This window comes from Leptonotus elevatus, chromosome 6 (genome assembly GCF_054856555.1).
Source record: "Leptonotus elevatus isolate MCC_2025b chromosome 6, RoL_Lele_1.0, whole genome shotgun sequence".
Classification (NCBI taxonomy): Eukaryota; Metazoa; Chordata; class Actinopteri; order Syngnathiformes; family Syngnathidae; genus Leptonotus; species Leptonotus elevatus.
Genome location: NC_141244.1, coordinates 22381190 through 22398744, shown reverse-complemented (window position 1 = coordinate 22398744; position 17555 = coordinate 22381190). Strand labels below are relative to the sequence as shown.

At 38.0% G+C, this 17555-nt stretch overlaps 1 protein-coding gene across 1 annotated transcript in view; it reads left to right on the top strand.

The window, feature by feature from the left end:
• Positions 1–17367, top strand: part of myom3 (myomesin 3) — a 59669-nt gene extending 42302 nt beyond the window's left edge. Inside the window, exons 20-37 of the mRNA XM_086077891.1 lie at positions 906–1087; positions 2387–2501; positions 3563–3719; positions 5715–5821; positions 6738–6782; positions 6893–7029; positions 9341–9485; positions 10794–10853; positions 11022–11089; positions 11983–12093; positions 12157–12244; positions 12768–12806; positions 12891–12996; positions 14189–14352; positions 14424–14460; positions 14544–14566; positions 14641–14696; positions 15603–17367. Coding sequence (XP_085934017.1) covers positions 906–1087; positions 2387–2501; positions 3563–3719; positions 5715–5821; positions 6738–6782; positions 6893–7029; positions 9341–9485; positions 10794–10853; positions 11022–11089; positions 11983–12093; positions 12157–12244; positions 12768–12806; positions 12891–12996; positions 14189–14352; positions 14424–14460; positions 14544–14566; positions 14641–14696; positions 15603–15875 — 1913 coding nt within the window. The 3' untranslated portion in view covers positions 15876–17367. The remainder of the gene's footprint in view (positions 1–905; positions 1088–2386; positions 2502–3562; positions 3720–5714; positions 5822–6737; positions 6783–6892; positions 7030–9340; positions 9486–10793; positions 10854–11021; positions 11090–11982; positions 12094–12156; positions 12245–12767; positions 12807–12890; positions 12997–14188; positions 14353–14423; positions 14461–14543; positions 14567–14640; positions 14697–15602) is intronic.
• Positions 17368–17555: the final 188 nt, after the last annotated feature.

Sequence of the window (17555 nt, the reverse complement as noted above, 5' to 3'; positions counted from 1 at the left end):
AAGCTTGCTGAGCTCAGAACCCTACTGGGCCCAGAAGCGTCATTTTAAAATCTACACAGCCCATAATAAATGCTCCCAGTCATCTCAACCAATTTTGTCCAATTAAATGGACATTTTCAACAATTTAACGCCATTAAATATGCATTCAGGGTGCATGGCTCTGCTGGTGCTTATGTCTGTTGCCAGCTCCTGCACCTTGTTTATTCATTCAAGGACAGGTGGGGCAAGGCAAACCTCAGGAAAATATTTGTGGCTTGGAAGCACAAATGTTTCCAACACGACACATTAAATCTACTGATACTTTTGCAACATGGACACCTTGCCTTTCAAAATGTTCAGGGGCACCAGCCCCAAAATGGTGCAAGAGATTGTTATTTCTGAGTAAACCAGCTTTTTCACTTCATGCTCCCTTCTTATATAACACATAGAAACTTAAACACTATAGAATGCAGGCTGATGCCGTGTTTCATCATGCTGGTGCGAACCAAGTGTTCGTTAGTTGCAGAAAGGCCCCAGCTTGGCCGTCAAGTGTTGCCATGGCGACATATAAAGTGAAAACAAAAGCCCTCGGGGATCCACGCGTGTTCCGAGCCATGCATTGCATGGAAACGTGGCTACACGCTCTCTCACACACACACATGCACGGGCATTGCTGCTTGTGACATTAATATTGAAAATGGAACGAAGCACTCTCTGGCACATGTCGTTTTTTGAAGCGCGGCTCATTTATCCTGCCGAATGGTCTTCCCTGGATGCCGTTAATAATTCAAAAGTGGGCCCCAAAAATCATTAGGCAAATTAACCGCCGTAGTCAAGTAGATCGAGGAACGTGTTCATGTTCCTTTGGCAGGTATTGATAGATGTCGTCATGGATACGCATGCTCAGCGCTCAATCTCTTTCTCAGGTTGTCCTTTTGATTTGGAGGCCCGCGAAGTGAGGGACGACTCGCTGGTGCTCCTGTGGGCTGCGCCGCTTTACGAAGGCCGAGGCCCCGTCACGGGCTACTTACTGGAAATCAGCCAGGGCGAGCAGTCCGACACGTGGACTGCTGTGAATGACAAGCCAGTCACGGACACGTATTATAAGGTGAGGACTCGTATAATAATGGTAAGCATATAGGAGACCAGAAAAGTATTATTCATAACTCCGTAAGAGCTGTGTAGTTTTACTTCATTTTAATTGTGTCTAATCTAAGGGTGTCAGGCGATTACAATTTTTAATCGTAATTAACCCATTTACTCCCAGCCATTTTCACTGAAGCAACCCCCTGCGCTCCCGGCTCTTATACTGGATTTTGACTGATTTTGCAAGGTCCACAGAATATTCTGTTATGTTGCTATAAAAACATGGAACCTACCAAAAGAAGGATTAGAGCCTCTTCTTTCATCAGGAAAAAAAGTATATTTCTATCTGTATCCGTTTTGCAGCAATTAGCATTAGAATATAGCTAAGTTTCATCTTTATTCACAAATCTGTTTAAAACTGTGGGGAAAAGAGCTTGTTGCAACATGGCCCTGGCTGATCTTGTATACTCTGCTGCCACCTTCTGGCCGTTTTTGTAATAGCTACGTATAAATACAATTTGGGGAGCAAATGAGTTGATCACATGACTTCAGTTAACTCATGATTAATCACAAATGTTATATCTGTTCTAAATGTATGTACACAAAAAAAACTACTACTCTTGTTAACATCAAAGTGGATTTTTTTTAACTAACAGAAATATTGCTGCATCTTTTAGTCATTGATACAGTAATTTCATAATTATTCATAAAATTGAGTTAATGTTTAAAAGATGTACTGTACTGTAAAAAACGAGTGTGATATTGATTTGTGTTGAGGTCATTTTTCTGCCACTAGATGGCATAAATGCATTTGTAAGACGGTGGTGACAGCTCAGTGCATTTTTCTTTTCATATTTAGAGCTATCTAATCTTTAACATGAAGTAACTTGTAAAATGTAAAATTGTAAAATATAACTTGACCCCAGTCACCACAAATATATGCATTATTATTATTATTACATTTATTACTGTTAAATTTTGACGTGGACGTGTCTGCTGCGTTGCGACTGGAATTCCCCCAGTACAGGCTTTCCAAGTAAGGAGCTGTCGTTAAAAAAAAAAAAAGTGGCATTAAAGGAACTTTAAATGAACTCCAAATGATTACACTAATTTTGACACCCCTAGTTTAATCAGATTTTATAGATTTTATATAACTTCTATTGCCATTATTCTGGATGAGGGAAATTAATTTGAATTACTAACAAATCAGAGGTGATTGGTGAACAACCTGTGTGTGATTTCTGCAGCTCCAACATTTTTATAAAAACCCTGAGGTATTGCACGGGTGCTTAAAGTTTGATGCGTTTCTTATAACATGCAGGTTTCAGGTCTTCAGGCGGGTCAAATCTACCGTTTCCGTGCGTCGGCTGTCAATGAGGCGGGAGCGGGAGCCGCCTCCATCCCTTCGGAGCCAGTCACGGCACAGACCTCGCCAGGTCAGCCTTTGCATAATTCTGTTTGTTACAGTGTACTATGTGAGCCCCTTTTCGACATGACACTTCGATACGGCAGGGCTATACTAGAAATACTAGAAATGCCCAACAGAAAGAATTTGAGGTGGGGTAAAAAAGTTACAATCCATTGCTCTTTTTTTTCCTTCTATAGAAAATAGTATTTGTAAAATGTATTCTCGAACCAAATCGCTGCTATAAAATAAAAATAACAGAAATTGTTGTCATGTGTATTTTTTTTTAAAGCGAGAATGATACTTACATTTTTTTTTTAAGAATAGCTAGTTTTAATATTTAAAATATAAATATAATGCATGTATGATGATGAATATGATTTCAAACAAATTTTCCAAAATTACTCTTAAACGTAAATGGCTTAAATCTGATTCTATTTTTTTATGTACAAAAAATACATAAAAGAAAAATAAATACCTAAAAATAAAATCAAGAATAGCCAGTTTTATTATTTAAAATATAAATATAATGCATGTATGATCATAAATATGATTTCAAACAAATTTTCTAAATTTACTCTTAAAAATAAATAGTTTAAAGCTAATTCTATTTTGAAAAAAAATACATAATAAATAAAATACAAATAAATACCTCATTTTTTTCAAGAATAGCCAGTTTTAATATTGAAAATATAATGCATGTATGATCATAAATATGATTTCAAACTCATTTTCCAAAATTACTCTTAAAAATAAATGGCTTGAAGCTAATTCTATTTAAAAATAAATAAAAATAAAAAGTACCCAAAATGCATGTGGCAAAAACTCTCTTTTAACGCCTAAAAATTAAATTTAATTAAAAATAAAAAAAAATTAAATGGCTAAATTTAGTTCCTCTCCAACATCACCATCCTGTTGCATTAGGGTATTTCTGACAGAGCACAAAAAAAAAAAAAACTGGGTTTTACAGCTGGGTTGTAAATTCACGAACAATGGACAATTTAAAAAAAAATCTGTCTGCGAGGTACACTGTTCCACTCCTATGATGGCTTAAAACATTAAAAAAATAAATCTTCCTTGTGTCATCCTCAGATACCAAAAACATGGAGGTGGGCGTGGACGACGACGGCTTCATCTACCTGGCGTACGAGTGCGATCACGTCTGCGACGGCCAAGAGGGTCTCTGGAACAAAAATTACACCGAGCCCATCGACGGCGCCAGAGCTCAGGCGGACAGCAAGGACGGCAGGTGGGAGGCGGGCTGCCCGCTCTGCGTGGGTGCGAACACGGGGTGATATCGTAGGGGTCGGCAACCCTGTGAAAAGGATGCGAGACGGAGCCAAGTTGCATTTCAGTCGCTGAACTCAACTCGCCAAAGTCTCTGACCTTTTCACACTCTTTTAAGTGCCTTCTCGTGTTCGTTTGCAAGCGATGTTCCGTCCTTCCCCGCTCCGGTCGTTAAACGATTTCATCCTCACACGGCCAAATTATATTAGGATAAATGACTTCTGCTTAAAATATGAGCTAATAGAGCGACTGTTGGTGTCAATGAGGCTTGAACAAGCCGGCTGGCAACTTGGGAGGATTCCCATCGAGTGCCAGCCCCGATGAGTGCCTGAATCTTGTGTTGAGGCCTCATGAAAGGGGACACATTGTGAAAAATTGACTTAAAGGGGAAGTCAATCCCCCAAAAATCTTGACAACAATATGTTCTATGCAGCCCCACTACTCTAAATATGTTATTCTGGTTAATATTGCGTTAGTGGAATATTAAAATCCAGCAGTTTTATCAATATCAGAAGGCGGCCATTTTGCCACTTGCTGTCAAGTGAAAATGACACCACAGTTGCTCAGGTCTCAGGTAACAACCAATCACAGCTCAGCTTCAGAAAACAGGTGAGCTGTGATTGGTCGTTGCCTGAGCCCTGAGCAACATTGATGTTGTCTTCAGTCGACAGCAAGTGGCAAAATGGCCGCCCCCTGGGATGGACAAAAACGGCTGGATTTTGTTGCATAGGTCATATTCCACAAATGTAATATTAATCAGGATGTGATGTTTAGCTCTTTTACTGCCAAAAACGTCAATTGACGTTAAGGACACGCCCATTTAATACCACCAATAACGTCAATTGATATCAACTACGTTTTTTTTTTCTCAATGGGCAGTGCAAAGTCTTGTGCAGCGCTGCTTTGTCAATGGGGTTGGAAAATCCCAAAACGCCCACATAACTATGGCCAGCAGATGGCATCGTCGTATCTCTTTTCAACGGGCTCCCGGTAGTATCAAATTACATGAAAACATGGCGGATTTTAGGAAATAAAACATTTTCAAAGATGACGTGAATGACCAAAGCGTTTGTCACCTTAAATTTAATTCACAGAGTGTCACTAAACTAAAAAAAATATTAGTGTCAAAGTCACTGTTGTGCAGAAAATGTATTCTTTTCACTTTTCACTCAAATTACCTATTTTCAAATGGTGATTACTAAAGAACAGAATAAGGTAGAAAAAAAATTTCTAATGAAAGAATGGAATCCAATCTTTCATATGGTATCCACCATGTTTATATCACACAATGTTCTGTTTGCCTTGAAAGATGAGTTCAAATGCTCAAAATGGGCTGGCACAGTAGGGGTTGTTTTTTGAATAACGTTTGGCAGTAAAAGAGTTAGTCGAGTGAGATCACATAGTTTCAATTCAAATGGTTGGGCGTCGGGAGTGCATGCATGTTAAAGTACACAACCAAGAAAAACTTGGGAGCTGCCTTTTTCCAAAAACGTACACGTGAGCAAGACATTCATTCAGCAAATTGGCATAATACTGCCCGCTAAAGGGTAAGATGCACTGTTGTTGGATGCACAGATTAGCTTTAGCTTCAATGTTCACACAAGTTCACTATGGACGGTACCTGCTGCCATCTTGTGGAAGAGCACTTAAAGTCTTCTGCCTGTTGCTATCACAGTGGCTCATTTGCATGTGGTAGAAACACCGTCCCCTCAAAACAGTCCGCTTGGAACGATAGTGAAAAGTATACTTTAATTTTTTATTTTATTTTATTTATTTATTTATTTTTACTGAAAGTTCCTTAGAAACCTGGGAACTGTTTGCAATTTCGAAACCAAAAAACACATGCCCCCTTAAATTATTCTAGCTAATGCAGTACGGACTCAAAGCACATCTTAGTGTGTCTTTAGGCCTTCACAAAGGTAAAAACGGCACACTCGATCGTCTTTGTCTCCATTAGGTCTGTCCTAACCTTCAGCGACGCCTCTGAGGAAGACTTGGGCCTCTTCACCGTGGAGATGAGCGACGATCCCAGCCTGTCATCCAGCTACCTCCTCACGGCCGAAGGTTGTGGGAAATGACGTACCGATCATTCAGAATCTCGAATGTTCTATGCCAAAACAAAAAGTCTCTTTTCCACAGCACTGTACAATTTACCATTGGAACAGTGGAACATATTTGAATTTGTTTACTAAACAGCACTTTGAAGATGAAGGAGTTTTATCATTCCGACAGACTCACTGAAATATGTAAATGTGAAATTCTCGCACTAAAAAATTCACTGAGGCTCAACTAAAAATCTGTTTTTCCTTTGATATGACTAAAGTTAGCATTGAAAATATATATATTTTTTATATAAGTCTGTAATTCTCTTAAGCTGCTGCACTCACTGTGATATGTTCAAATATTCTCAAACCGCAAATTTCACAGAGGCAGAACAAAAAAAAATCAATGTTTATCCTTTGGCATGGCTAAAGTTAGTTTATCAGGTTTAAAATAAATAACCAAATCCTCTTTTTTCCCCCACTGATATGTTTTAAAAAAATTCTTGAACTGGAAATTTCATTGAAACGAATAAAAAAAAACATTTGTGTTGCACATATTTTTTTTCTTAGAAATTAAAAAATGATGTTTGGATTTTTGAAATTATCTTGATGATGATGTTTTTTTTAATTATTTTTTCTCAAGCTACTGCACCCATTGTGATATATTCAAAAGTTCACCAAATTTAATATTTCACAAAAGTTACATTAAAATTAGGAAATTCTACCTTTGACATCGTTTTTCATGTGAATGTTGTTGATTAATTCTGTGAACATATGCGGACTGACTGGCAATCACCTCCAGTGGCATCACAAAGTTGAACTCAGTGAATCTAATTCGCTCAAGGTCGCTACACCAATAAGCCGTCACGTTCTCCATCAACTTTTCAAAATGTGATCAATGAAATAAAAGTTTAATGAACCTCTTCTCTACCTTGCAGACCTTGAACGCCTCAAAGAACTCAGCCAGCAAGTCCGAAATCCATGTATGCATCTTCTCTTCATTTTATTTTTGAACTCATTCTACAAGTATTTATTCAGTGATCTTTTTTTTTCATTTTTTTTTTAACGATCGAAATTTCTCATCCTTTGCCAGTAATCGCACTCAAGTCAGGATGGCATGTGGAGGTTTCGGAGACGGGCGGCGTGCGCCTGTGGCTCCAGACGGAAAGTCTGAGCGACGATGCCGAGCTGCGTCTCGTTTTCAACGACAAAGAAATCTCCAGCACTCCAGTAAGAAACTAGATGGGGCTTATCATCGCCACCATGGCAACCGCCATTGATTCAAGTCGGACCTCTCTTGCCGTTCATTGGCTGGGAAAATTGTGCTTGATGCAAGCATTGAATTTCTCCTCACAGCACAACATTGGCCTTCAGCTGACAATGGAGCCTCTCGATCATGACGCCTGTATTGTGTCGTTTTAGATGTCATACGGGTATAAAGAGAAGTTGAAATCAAATTAAAAGAAAGTAAAACTACTCCGCTTTTGAAGATGTATCATAGTGAGTAAATATGCGTCATTGTTGATAAGCCTCTCCACCAGAGGGCGGTATTTTTCAATTTTATGCAAAATCGGTGAAGGGCTGTAATGTCTTATTTGGTTCCACGAATATTTATCAGCGTTTTTTGAAGAATGTTTTTGTTTGTTTTATTTACCATACATTTCGACTGCCGTCAATTATACTTGGGTTTTTGCTTTTCGTGGGCTGGGCCAGTCACTTTCCACCGCGAATGGCGGCAGACGACTGTAGAGTAAATACAAACGTTTTTTAAATAAATATATTGCTGCATCTTCTGACCAAATCGGTGATCGGCCCAAAAAATCGTGATTGTGTAAAGCCTAATTTTAACTAAATACATTTCATTTAACTCATTCACTCGCAGCCATTTTCACTGAAGCAACCCCCTTCGCTCCTGGCTGTTTTACTGGATTTTGACTGATTTTGCAAGGTCCACAGAATATTGTGTTCGATTGCTTTAAAAACATTTTTTATTTTATTAAATTACTGGTAATTAGTTAATTAATTATAATTAAATTAATTACTGTTTTTCTAACTGATCAAATAAATGTATAACATATTTAACACGCAGATTTTATTAAAATTTTTACCACGTCTATTAATGCCTTGACCCAAATTTTGACTTTTTTTTGTGGCTTGAACTCCATTTTTTAAACTTTACACTTTGCAGTTTCTTTTGTATATAAATAAATAACGTGAGAAGTCAGAGCATTAATTCAAATCCTGCAGGGCGAGATATTAATAACGCGGAGCAGGTGAGAGTTACGCCTCGCTAGCAAGTGAGGCCAAGGCGACGCCCACGTGGGCCCGACGCATTGCCGTGAGTTGAAAAAAAAGCAAACGGGCAACAAAGGTGGGACAAATTGACAATTTTGCACGTCATAGACGTGTAGATTTGACGTCCGCTGGAGGAAATTACCCTCGAGGCGCAGGAAAATAAAATGACAAATAACATGATAGGGCAACACAAATATTATTTTAGAGCGGTCTCGGGAAGGACATTTTAAATGTGTTTTGACACTCAAAACAGATGCTGCACAATACATTTTATGATTACATTCCATGTCTATAATGAAGTCAGACAAGTGGAGGGTTGTGGAATGACCTCCCCCAAGGCCAAACCGTTAAGAAAAATGAAGAATTTATGATGTTACAAAGAGAGAGGCTGGGGCCATTTTTGGGAGGGGAAGGGATTGATTTGATTGTTTTATCTGGATGGCCTGCAAGTGGTCTTCATACATGTATTGATTGTAATTCTAAATGTACTACTGCATAGGTTAGTGATGGTAAATTGTACTTCATTTGTATATCCACCTTACAAGGCCCCTTAAAGCGCCTTACATTTCTCAGGTAACAACCAATCACAGTGCAGCTTCAGAAAACAGGTGAGCTGTGATTGGTCGTTGCCTGAGCCCTGAGCAACAGCGATGTCATCTTCAAACGACAGCAAGTGGCAAGATTTTGCGTCATAACTCATATTCCACAAATATGTTATTAATCAGTTTAGACTAGTGAGGTCACATATAACATATTATTGTCAAGAAATGTTTACGACAATCCAACATGGTGTCACCATTCACTCACTTATTTGCATCAACTGTCTCACCGGCAGCATCTGCCACTCACACGCCGCTCGCGTCTCATATTTCCATTCGGTCCATTATCTGCCTGCTATCCCGCGTTCCATCGGAGGAACGCTGATTACGCCTCGTTTCTGAATGATCACAGCTGAGGTTTGCGAATCCGAAAGCCCATTTAGCTGATTAGCGCCCTCGGGCTCGCCGTACATCACATGGCCGCACGCCGCCGCGCCACAACCGCCCTAGTCCCATCACCATTACGCAATCATACACTCCACGTAATGAACATAAAAGCCTGGGAAATGATCTCAAATGCGGTTTTCCCCCGCTTCTGATTGTATCCTGCATGAATTGCAAAATATTTCATAATGCACTTCGGTGAGTAGCTCTCTCCGAACGACACCTCATTCATACCTCGTATCTTCTCGTTTGTACGTCTGCAGCGCCGCAGGATCCACTTTGACAAGGCCGCCGGTCTGGTGGAGGTGCTGATGGATCGGATCAGCCACGAGGACGAAGGCTCGTACACGGCCCAGCTGCGCGATGGACGTGCCAGGAACCAATTCACGTTGGTCTTGGTGGATCATAGTGAGTCACAGAACAGATTCGATGCCTTCAAGCTCTTATGATCGGTCATCAATACTCTTTATAGACAAATCAGGCGTTTACTATGGAGATATGAGCCACTTTGCCACTGCCTGCTGGCATTAATTTAATAATAATTCATAAAATTTTGTAAAATTAAAAAGATGGTCTGGACTGGACTGTAAAAAAAAAAGAAAATAAAGTGTAATATTGATTTTTGTTGAGGTCATTTTTCTGCCACTAGATGGCATAATTGCATTTGTAAGACATTGGTGACAGCTCCACAAATATATGCATCATTCCTAAATGTATTACTGCTGAATTTTTACGTGGACGTGTGAGCTGCGTTGCAAATTAATTAAATTAACTCAGCATTAACGCACTAATTTTGACACCCCTAATTTGAGCTAATTTAGATTTCTAAACAAGTTACGTAATCATCAATTTCTTGTGTTTATGCAATATGAAAAAAATTGTTTGAAACGCAAAATGTGTTTGACACGCATGGTTTAGTCTAATTAAAAAATATATATTGGTGTAAAAATTATTACAGCTGTAAACAAATACTTGTTTTTATTTAAAAAATTGGTTACAAAAAAATTGGTTACAAAAATTAAACACTGAACCAATTATTTATAACTAATAATAATAATAATAATACAAAATTATCACAGATCATAAATTAAAACCCTACCCCAAAAACCTCCTATACGTACAACAGACTAGAGTATATAAATAAACAAAAACTGATAGCCTGAGGAAATATCTAAGCTAAACATACATTAACATTAACAAATTAATAATGACAGTAAATCCATTTTAAATGCGGAAGGCCTTACCACAATAACTGTCCTACACATAATGATCTCTTAAAAGTCGTTTTTTTTATTTTTATAAATCAACCTTTATGATAATTATAATAAAAAAATACAATACAAACTAAACCTGAATAAACACCTAACACCTGACAGACTGCTTTTGAATAAACACTGGGGAGAAAAAAAACGCCTCTCCCAACTATGAGGAACGCCAATAAAGGGAGAGAAAACAATTCTGACATGGAGCTTTTTTTAGGATAATACAATTAAATGTATAAACAGCAACGGTAATACAGTCAAATGAAATGCCTTTCCCAAAATAACATCTCACACCTCGCAGACAACCGCAAAAAAACGAGGAAACCAAAGCTGTGAAAAGCATCCAACTTCCTCTTGCTGCTTCTCTTTTGTCTAATTAGACTGTGTCGGTGTATCTAATCAACTGTCTAATTATCTGTGTCTTTCATCACGCCCCCCCCCCCCCCCCCAACAGAATTCCGCGAGCTGCTGGCCCTGGCAAACGCCAAGCGACGCGACCACGAGCGAAAGAGCGGTGAGACGTCTCTCTGTAAACACGCCACGTCCGCCGTTCACGTCCACATGAAAACGCGGCCGTCTCATTACGATAACAAATGGCTGCCGGTGACCTTTAAGCGGCACAGATGCACACTGAGCTCGGCATACATCACCGTGACATTGTCATCCTTTGCTTCTCCCAAAGGACCGCACTTCCAGGAGTTCTTGTCGTGGAACGTTAACGAGGATTGCCAAGTGATCATAAAGTGCAAGGTACTTAATTGCGGCAATGAATATAACGGCGCTGTTTTCGTCTGCCGTTCGTTGCGTGACGGTCATTAGTGCAAACGGTAAAAGAGGAACTGTCGTAAAATGCTTCAAAAAAGCGTGATCATATTTTTCATAAATTTAGAAGTTTGAGTGCTTGTTTTGATTCAAATTGGCCAGTTTTAAAGTTTCAAAATACTGAATTTTTTTTATAAATATGTGTCTCATCTGGTAGCTGGACTTCTTGGAGTTCTTTGTTTTGGAATCAAAGTTAACCCAAATTGGGTCAAAAAGGGACTGACCCAACTTTTTAAAGTTATTTAATTAACCCCAAAAGTTGGGTCAAATGAATAACCCCAAAATTGGGTTGATTTGTGGGTTATTAATTTAATTTGACCCAATACCTCAAAAAGTTGGGTTGGTAAATATTTTACCTAATTTAATTGGGTTAGTCAACTAACCCAAAAAGTTGGGTCAAATAAATAAGCCAACCCCAAGGGTTGATTTGTGGGTTATTTATTTGACCCAACTTTATGGGCTAAATATCTAACCCATAAATGTTCATCATACATAATAAGTTAGTTTTTCATAAATTAAGTATTTATTTTTGGAGGACTTCATAAAAACTGAAATGTCCCCCGATTAGATGAAATGTTGCCAACCCCTCCTTAAATATTTCTATAGTTTATATATTATGTTTTGGTTAAAAAAATAAATATTTTTCAACTAATAAAGGAAAGAATGTTTAAAAAAAAAAGCTTTATTTTTATTCTTTGTTTATTCAAAATTTTTACTATTACTTTTTTTTTTTAAGCCCTTTATGTGCTACTTTATCATAAATATATATATTTTTAAATACACTGACTTGCATCTGATGTAATGTATTTCTGCTTCCACAGGTGACAAACACAACCAAAGACTCCACCCTCAAGTGGTTCAAGGACGGCGGGGCGGTGACACAGGCTGATTATGACCCCCAGTCTGGAGTCAGCGCGCTCACCATCCCACAGGTATTCAAACACTAATCAATATATGTGTCCGTTTTGAATATATAATTAAATGAGTCCCCACAGGTTGAAAAAAAGCAGGCGGGCTCGTATAAAGCGGTGGTGTCTGATGCCAGAGGAGAGGACGTCAGCACCTTGGCGTTGCGGGATGAAGGTGACGGGAGCTCATTTGGTTTAATGGCCTTTTTTTCTTCTTTTTTTTTGCACTATACCATATCACTTGCCAGGCTACCACCACCCCCCCCACCAAAAAAAAAAACTGCACCTTTAAGTTCATTAATAATTATAAAATATATATAATAATTATTTGAATTATGTATTATTAATATAACTTTTATTATTATTATTAATTAGAATTTTTTATTATTATTATAAAAATATATAAAATAATTAATCTTTTTATAATTATTATTATTCATTATAATAATTATAAAAAATATAAATAAAATAATGAATCTTTTTTATATCAGCATCTTGATATGGCACACCTGTGAGGTGGGATGGATTATCTCGGCAAAGGAGAAGTGCTCACTATCACAGATTTAGACTGGTTTGTGAATAATATTTGAGAGAAATTGTGATATTGATGTGGAAGAAGTTTTAGATATTTGAGTTCATCTCATAAAAAAAAAAAGTGTGCACGCCGCTTACTATTATTAGTTTATGTTTCTTCACAGAGTACGACAAGCTTCTCCAGCAGCTGAGCAAACAATGCGGTGAGCGAGTCACACAAGCGGAGGACCCCGCCAATGTGCTGCGTTGACAACATCATCCATCCATCTCTCCATCCGTCTCTGCAGGATTGTCCGCGGGTCCGCTGAGGGTTCAGAGCACGGCAGAAGGTTTCAGGCTCTACTGCTGCCTCACGTATTATATCAGCTACCTGAAGACCACCTGGAGTTTCAAGTAAGGCAGAGTTGAAGAAATACTGACAAGGTCAATAGAAGTTGTAGGAAGTATATGAACGCTGATGTTTGGCAATGATTTGAGTCAAGTGGAGCCAAAAGAAAGTCTCAAAAGATAAATGGGCTGTCAAGCCTAATTTGAATGTATTTTTTTTTACATTCATTCTATAAGCTCATCCCGTCATTATTCATGTTCGCTTTAAGTAATGTCCTATTTGTCTTTGTAAGAAAGCAGCAATTTAGACTACATTGGTGATTTAACTGAACTAGACAGACGAAACTAAACAACATTTTGCACAGAGCTGTCTGCATTGGACAAAGAAAAAGCACATTTCAATGACTTATTGCAAGTGTGCAAAAGGCATTTTTAAACTAAGGCTGTAGCACCACCTGCTGGACATGGAGGTAATAGACTGAATACAGATTATAGTTGCACTTTGGACTACTCCATTTTACAGTTTGTTTGTTAGAAGTGTATTATTTATATTTTAGAATATTTATATTTTGTATTTAGTTAAGTATTTAACTTTCTGTAGTTCTTGAGGTTGATAAACTACCTTTCATATTTATTTGTGGTTCATTTGCTTATATTTTAATATGAATCTAAGCTATGAGACCAAAAACGTTTGTATAATAATTATGATATTGTTTAGGCAAGGCAACTTTATATAGCACAACTGAATACAGAGATATTTAGGTTTTGGAAAAATGTCTGTTCCTCTTAATTTGTACTCACGTTCCTTTTTTTTTTTTTATTATTTGTATATTTACTGGAAAATTTCATGATGGGTTTTATACATTATTTCAAGGCAATTAAACTCAATCAATTCATCAAATGTAAACTAGTTTCTAGTTGTACAAATAGTGGATTAGTGTCAACAACATTTAAGTACATTTAAAACCAAAAGATTCAGAGACATTTAAAAGTAAAGGAAATAAATAAAAAATTCACTTTCTGAAGTTACCAAAAGACCGTAGAGTGAAATATATATATATTTTTAAAATGCTTAAAAGGCCTTCAACAATTTATAAGGGGGGAAAAACTGTTTTTATCTGGATTTAAAAACATTTATACTTGGGGCACTTCTTTCCATCTTATTCCATTTGCGTGCAGCACAACATCTTAATGCCCCTTCACCATGTTTGCTTACCCTGCCACTAACCCGCTGTACTGCCTGTGCAACGTCTCACAGGGGCAAACGGATGGAACCGCAGTCCAGGTTCAGGATGGGCAGCAACGTGCACACGGTTTGGATGGACGTCTTCAACCCCACGGAGAACGACAAAGGCAAATACACCCTGGAGATGTTTGACGGCGTCGAGACGCACGAGCGTCACCTGGACCTTTCGGGACAAGGTGAGGGAACGTGCGAGATCCAACGACACGTAGGATGACTTCACTGAAATGATAATCCTATTTATTTGCAGCTTTTACAGATGCCTTGCTGGAGCACCAGAGGCTGAAGTAAGACGTCTTTTCTTTTGTCGCAAAATCATTCAGCGTGATTGACTGATTACTGATTGAATGTGTTGTTTGCATCTCTTCAGGCAAGAGGCCGTCATTGAGAAAAGTGAGAAACAAAGTTGCCAATCAGAAGAAACCACGAGAGCTGGTGTCAGCAGAGGCTGACTGGTTTTGTTTCAGATCGGGCCAAAGTGACAAAAGGTCTCCCGGATGTGGTGGCCATCATGGAGGGCAAGGTAATACACAAGACAACACGACAATGAAATATGGAGGAACAAAACTGCCAAAATTAAATATTTATGAATGAATTAATTAATTAATTAAATATTACAAATGGATATTAAAAATATAATAAAAAAATTAAAAAACAAAAAAATAATATAAATTGACATAAAACCAACTATATATATACATATATATACAGTATATAAAATAAAAAACGAGATTCAAAAGAAAGAAAAAAATTTATACAAAAATAAACGCGATTCAAAAAATACATGTGAAAATAAATACAAAAATAAATGTGATTCAAAAAATAAAAAATACGTATAAAAATACATGTGGAAATAATGACAAAAATAAACAGAATTAAATGTCAAGCAATACATAAAAATGCTCTGCTCTCACATTTATTTATATCATGCTGCAGACGCTCTGTCAGCACGAAATGTTTTTCAAATGAGGGGGCGGTCCCAAGCGCTCTCTTGGGTTGGACTCCATCGTTGCAAACTGCCTTTCAATGGTCGAGTGATGGGGTCGGCAACAAGGAAGTCTCGCTGACTTGCATGGAGAGCTCTAGCATTGGACGACTACCTTGTCCACTGTCACCACAACTGAGAAGTCGAGCAAGTTGAAAATTCTATTTAAATATTTATTTTTGTATTGATTTCCACATATATTTTTATATTCATTTTTATTTTTTGAATCTCATGATTTAGTTTTGAATTTATTTGTTACTTTTATTTATTTATTTATGGATATATTTTGTTGTTTTTATTTCCATTTATATTTATTTGTTTGCATTTATGTATTTATTTTTAATTTGGCAGTTTTGGTCCTCCATAATAAAACTCTTCTAATATTTCCCGTCCCTGACTTCATTTTGTCCACTTCCAAATTCCACAACGTTCTCCTACTTGCAGTCTCTGTGCCTGACGTGCTTCATCGAGGGCGACCCGACCCCAGATGTCTTCTGGCTGCGTAACGAGCGCGAGATCGCCGGCGAAGACCAGTTCTTCATCACCAGGGAGCCTGGCTGCAGCACCATCACCATCAACGACGTCCGCACGGACAACTCGGGCAAATACACCGTGCTGGTGCGCAACCGCTGCGGCTCCGAGTCGGTGGATGTGACCGTGAGCGTGTACAAGCACGGCGAGCTGCCGCCGACCAACGCCGTGGAGATGGGCTTGTGAACGGAGGTGGCCAGATGAGGAGTGAAGGGGTAGATCGGGGGTGAGCACACTTTTGTGATCAAGGGCCATGATCGATTTTTAAAATTAAATTAATTAATTCATTTAAAATATATATATTTTTGAATATTTTACATACATATTTTAACAGCTTTTTGAAATCTACTTTAGAAAATAATTGATTGTCTATAATAAAAATTTATTTTAATTTTATTAAATAATTTTATTGGAAATAAAAGAGCTAAATTATTGCAACAAATATTATCGGACTCTTAATAAATAAGAGAGCAGGCCGTAAATGGCCCACGGTCCAGACTTTGTCTACCCCTGTTATAGATTATTTGGTGCAGTATAACCAAAAGTGCACATGTTGTTGTTTTTTAATTACAAAAGCTTCAATGCAAGTGATATTACTCTTAATTAAGCGTAGACCTCTGCCAAGGAAAACTATCACAACATTTTCAGTGCATGGAGCGTTTTATATTTGTGTTTGTTTATTAGCAGGCTACTTCCTGGTTGACAAAGGGTGACGAAATATGGGTGGTACCATTTTGGATTCTGTACATCATGGAATCCTGGTTCGGTACGTACTGGAGTTTTAGGGTCACGGTTCGGTACGCATTGGGTACAGTTAGGGAACAAAATGCAAAACGTAAAGGAGCCGGGTTGTACTTTAAAAGTGCAAACAGTCCACGGGGACGTTCACCCCACTGGCGGGCCTCTGGAGTCACATGAGGAGGTTCAACGGCACCGCAGAGAGGGGAAAGGTTGCGGACGTGTAGGAATTAAGCCCAAATAAAACGATCCCACAAAAAGTGGCGTGTGTTTACTTAACTGCAGAAGTGGGAGAGGCCTACTGTTAGTGCAAGATTATTATTTTAATAATCAACCCATCTATCCTTTTTGTATCTGTACTCAGCTAGAACACAAATGGTTGCAGGGGAATCCAGTTAAGTCTCCACATTATGTGTCTTGGTAGGTGCTGCTGTTTTGGTTAGCATAAGCAAATGGGCTCAGCGGTTTAATATAGCCTGTCTATAACATCTATGAACTAAGATAATTACACTTAGTAACATTTGTTTATTAGTACTATTTTTTTGTGTGGAATCAAACTGTTTCAATAATATGACTGGCCAAAACAAAACAAAGAAAGCCATGAAGCTTCCCCTGAAGATAAACGTGGATGACGACACTAAATGTCGGAATCAACTGGAATGCTCACCGTTGCAGAAACCATCGCCTCCATACAGTGTGTAAGCAGTAATCATCTTTAATACTCTGCAAAGAAATCAAGCAACACTTGAGAGTTCATGTGCCTCAGTAGGTGCCGCTGTTTTGGCTAGCAAGTTGAATTTTGTCCAGTCGAACCAAAATGTCTATGAACGGAGATAATAACACATTTGATGGTAAATGGGCAGTGTCCAGGGATGGCCTCTATTTGAGGGAATAAAGTATGTTCTGATTCATTTTGAAATAAAATGCTTTTCCATGTGGATGAAGGCGCATTGCTTGTTGATTTTTTTTAATTGATTGATTGTTGGGAAAAAAATACAATTATTTTCCAACTCTTACGTTTGTTGAAATATCTTTAAGCATATGTTTATTGAACAGCAACACATTTTTTTTTATGTATTTATATATAAATATATATAGTATCTTTTAAAAATGGGGGCGGAAATATCT